Below are 4,935 nucleotides of genomic sequence, written 5' to 3'. Positions count from 1 at the left end.
ATAAATAACTTTAGAATGCAAGACTAGGACTTTGTAATGCTTACTAGTGCTCTGAGGCTGTGTTCGTTGCGATGGGTCATTTACATGCAAGGCCATATTTCAACTTGAAGTATCTAGCCATGCAGATAGTTTTAGTTTTGCCTCCCGGGTTCTGAGATATCAGTCTCCACCCAGATATTCCACAGACTTCACTGTACAAAAAATAACTTGGTACTGCTTTTGCAGAAAGTAGTTCCAATCTGCATGGCTTTCTTTTGCAAATTAAGTTTAGAGACAAATTCTGTGGACTTTACCACAGAATCCGACAGTATGTGAAATTCTTTGCTTTACTGTAACTTTTTTATAAATATTGAAATAGAAAAACTGAATTTTGAGGAGTCAGAAATGTTAAATTCAAATTCAGGTTGAAATTGAAATTATGTGTGTAACATTGATCAAACGGAGCTCTTCAAGTTTTCTATTTCACTGAAATAAAGTTAAAGCCAACATCACTTCAGACTGCTATATTTTGTGCTCTGAGACCTTCACTCACCCTTAATTTGGTATAGAGGAATTATACACACACATAACACATAATAGAAAATAATAAAAAAATTCAGAGACATATGCCCTCCTGGATATAAAACATTTGGAATATAAACAATAAAAAAGCATTAAAACGTGACTCATTGAATGTTTTAGTGCAATGAGTTTTTCATTTGTTCACTGATCATGTATCATTGTTACATCTTAGTGTTGTTTGTCCCAAATAACTCTCCTTGGACAGTATAACCTATGTAAAACAGATTTTTACATTCGTCTTTTCACTCACGTAACCATTCTCTCAGTCACTCCTCAGTCATGCATCCTTTCATCCATCACCTGCGGTGCTTTTGTGTGATCCAAATACCTACTGTTAGTGGTAAATTTACCATAAAGCAAGCAAAGACAGTTCAGCAGAGAGAGAAACTACCACAAGGCACCTAATGTAAAGCAGCTAAAAAGTATCACTAACAGCAACACGGCTTTGGTTCATAGAAGTACTATTAAAGTAGTAGAAAACATAATTTGTACTCTGTCTCACATGGAGAGATGGATATATGGATGAATGTCCAAGAAGATGCAGAAAGGTACACACGAGAGGATGATCAGACGGGAGGAGGCGGCCCTCACAGAGATAGGAAAGCTTCCACATCAGCATCACGTCACCGGAAAAGGAATGAGAAAAACACAGGAAGAGAGAGACAGCTAGAAAGAAAGTCAGAAAGGATACATTGTGAAGGAAGCGGGAAAGTGTGAGACAGAATTTAAAAGACTGCACTGCAAAGGCTCTTTTCAAGGTAGAGAATCTCATTGGACTCTTGTAACAATAAGGCGTTTAAGAGAATTAACACTGAGCTATTAGATGATGTAGACTAAACAGGTATGAATGTCGGATACTCAAGTGTACTTTGGGTGCATGAAGTTCCATTTTTTAATCTTATCTTATGCCTCTAAAAACAGTTTGACATTTGGGGAAATGTTTTTTAGTATTGACAAAGCCAGAGCTAGTCGTTCCTCCGGCTTCCAGTCTTTATGCTAAGCTAAGCTAACTTCAAACTGTGTTCTCATCAATAAATGGCTGTGGGTTAAATGTAAATGTGCTGTATTTATATAGCGCTTTTCCAGTCTTAACAACTGCTCAAAGTGCTTTTTTTTACATCTACAGGAAACATTCACCATTCACACACATTCATACACTGTGGCCGGGGCTGCCGTACAAGGTGCCACCTGCTCATCAGATAAACATTCACACACATTCACACTCCGATGCGCAGCACCGGGGGCAACTCGGGGTTCAGTGTCTTGCCCAAGGACACTTCGACAATGACTGAAGGGTCGGGGATCGAACGACCAACCTTCCGATTGGCAGGCAACCGCTCTACCACTGAGCCACAGCCGCCCCATATATATAGCCGCCGTTAAATAATAAAATCTCAGAATAAACTGCATATTCATTTCTTTAAGGCATCAAGTAGTTTTGGGCAGTTGATAGAATCATTTTGTTGGGTTATGAGGATTTCAATGCGGACATTGTTCGTATTTTTACTTTTAAGGTGCTTGAGGAAAGCGAGCGCAAGTAAGGGGAAAAAGAACGCAACTATAAATCAAAGCTCTCAAAGCTGGACAACTACCATGCACCCAATGTTTTACACATTTCTAGAGAGCTGCATTTTATTACCGTCATTTTTATTTGCCATTAAATTTCATACTCTTTATTTTAAGTGTTTTACAGAACCATGAGTGTGTACACTGACCCATAGATCACACACACTTTACCTAGCACTGCATAGTATCCATCAGTTGTTGTCTAAAAGATGTCATATAAGATGTTTCTTTGCTAAATAAAATCTCTGTGGAAGATAATGTAGTATTTACAAGGTGGCATTAAGGCATTGAGATACAGCTGGGAAGCCATAATTTAGCCATTAATACCATCTGTCTTTTTCCAAGTCATATAAAAATGTGGTCTTTGCATATACATAAGCATTAGAGATACATTTAAGAAGAAGGTCTACAGTTAAAGTGCTTAAAAGACAAAAATACACAAGGAGATCCTGCAGAAATGAATGCAACACACAAACAACCACACACAGATACACACACATTTGTACCACCAAATACTCTAGACTACCTAAATGTGAGTTTGAAAGCGTAAGTGTTGAACGTGCAGTTAAATTTAGTCTTTTCTTTCTTTAAGACATAATAAACACTGACTAATGAAAAAGGGAAAAAAGAACTCCAACTCTCCAACACTTAGGCTTTACAGCTCTACTACACTTCTCCTTACAATGCTGTAGAGAGTCCTAGGGAGTATTTCGCGATAATATGTTTGCACACAGGCAACACCAGTTAGTCCTGTAGAGGGAAAGGACAAAGAGAGAGAGAGAGATGGTAGGAATGAAGAACAGAAATTGCTATGTTTAATACACTGTTACTGCCTTCATCATCATAAGCAGCAGAACAAGCACAACATGTCAATTGTTTAAAAAAACATTAAAAAAATCCTTTAAATTAGAGGAAAGTACATTTCAGCTGCCAGCTATCAAAGGCAGGCAGACGTAAAGGGCCAGTGCACTTTTTTTCAGTGATTTAAGAATGTCCGTTTGTTCTGACATCGGTACGCGGAGCCCTTTGCACGCTGTAGCGACGAGCGAGGCCCTGTGGATGGAGTCCTTACCAAAGGCGTCCCAGAGTGCTTTGTGCCATACTTGGCTGCTGACTTGGAACCACTTGTGAAGGTCACTTTTATTGTAATCCCTTTTAGATGGATTATAGATACCTGCTGTTAGCATCACAGTCTGTTATTGGACTCCAGTAACGTAAATAAATTAGTTTCAGTTTGTGTAACTTTACTTTGCAGAGACCTGGTCAGCTTCTATACCAATTTATCAAATTACTCCTCTGTTCAGTTCAACTCTAAATGGATGCCATGGTATCCGATATTAGAATATAAGAATACAAAAACACTAGATGGAAATATGTTAAACTGAGGTCTCTGGCCCCGCCCCAGTGTAGGCATGTCCCTGCTTTGATTGGCGGGAGCCATCTGCAAATCGGAGGAGGGGGGTGAAGGTGCTGTAGTCTGGCGTTCTTTGCCAGCGTGTGAACATGATTTTCTTGGTAAAGGGTTCAGACCTTCGAGGGTTTGGGGCATTCCTTTCGTTGCCTGAGCCTCGCCGGTGGCTGCCAGCTTTGGATGGCGCGTGAAGAGACGCCAGGGGGGTGAACTCGGACAGCTGGCCCTTGTAGAGTTTATCAGCATTCTGTGTTAATGTGTAAAGAGGGAGGAAAAGGTGAAAGAGTGTGAGAGAGGGAGACACAAAGTAAAACCAGAGAAGAAAACATACTGTGCCGTAGACGGCTCGCTGAGAGCAGGAGGAGGAGACACTGTTATCCCAGATGGCCAGAATTTGAGTTGTCTAGGTTTTCATGGTTTGGGCTAGGTTGTAGATCCAATAAATACAAATATTAGTGCTAATCATGGAATTATATCTTGGGCAATACAGTATGTTTCCAACTTTCTCGTGTTGTGAGAGTTAAGAGCTTTCCCCATACTGATGCCACCATGCGAGGCCCATGAAGAAATGGTTTTCCCAGTTCAGTGACGTTGCATCTGCATGTTAAAAACATTAGTACTTGCTATATTAACTTGTTTTTCTGGCTGCTTTACAAGCTAACTAAGCCCAAAGTCAATTTCTATTGGGGGAAACAGGTATGACTCTTCTAACTCTACGGTAGTACACAGTAGAGATTAAAGCATTAAGGTTAAGGCTAAAGGGACAAAGGCCAAATAAGCAAAAAATAAAAAATAAAAAAATGAATAAAAAAAAGCTTATCTGTGGCAGTAACTTGAATCTGAACACAATTCTGCCGCAACAGACAATTCAGTTATTTATAAAATGTAATAAAGTGCCGTAAAAGTATTGCATTGTCCTAAATCTGATTGGCCAGCTGTGATAAAATCTTGTCCATCCTGTTCACAAACGAGCAATGTTACCCAAGCAAATGTAGTGCATATCTAACATAATATGTAAATAGATACTATAACCATCTAACACCATAAAAAGAACCAGGCCAAACCATGCAAATGAAACGTGACTAATAAACATGCATAAATGTTCAGCCCCAGTGTGTGCCAAGTCTTCTGGCTCTGCAGCAAGGATGAAATGTGTCAAGAGAGGGCGCCAGAGCTCTATGTGGAATCACCCAACATGATGAAAGTGCTTTATACACACCTGGAGGACTTTGGGACTGTCAAATTTTTAAGCCACTCACAAAGACACCCACCCACCTGTTAGTCAGGCACAACTCTCAAAAATAAATCTGTAAAGCCTCACACCACTACAAAGTACACCCCATCACTTCAGGATGTTAGCATCACCCACAGTTACCCAGTCCAACACACACACACAC

General features: G+C 39.8%; 1 protein-coding gene across 7 annotated transcripts in view; it reads right to left on the bottom strand.

Moving 5' to 3' along the window:
* Positions 1-744: 744 nt before the first annotated feature.
* Positions 745-4,935, bottom strand: part of atp11a (ATPase phospholipid transporting 11A) — a 43,430-nt gene continuing 39,239 nt past the window's right edge. For 2 of the 7 annotated variants that reach the window (XM_034864619.1, XM_034864620.1), the window contains one exon: positions 2,312-3,785. In XM_034864619.1, the coding sequence (XP_034720510.1) occupies positions 3,504-3,785 (282 nt within the window). In that variant the 3' untranslated portion in view covers positions 2,312-3,503. Of the gene's footprint in view, positions 1,228-2,311; positions 3,786-4,935 lie in introns of those variants that run through there. The other 5 variants (XM_034864624.1, XM_034864625.1, XM_034864622.1 and 2 more) reach the window with 4 other exon arrangements.

The sequence above is a fragment of the Etheostoma cragini genome, chromosome 24 (assembly GCF_013103735.1).
Source record: "Etheostoma cragini isolate CJK2018 chromosome 24, CSU_Ecrag_1.0, whole genome shotgun sequence".
NCBI classification, from domain to species: Eukaryota; Metazoa; Chordata; class Actinopteri; order Perciformes; family Percidae; genus Etheostoma; species Etheostoma cragini.
This window is presented reverse-complemented; position numbering and strand designations above follow the sequence as displayed.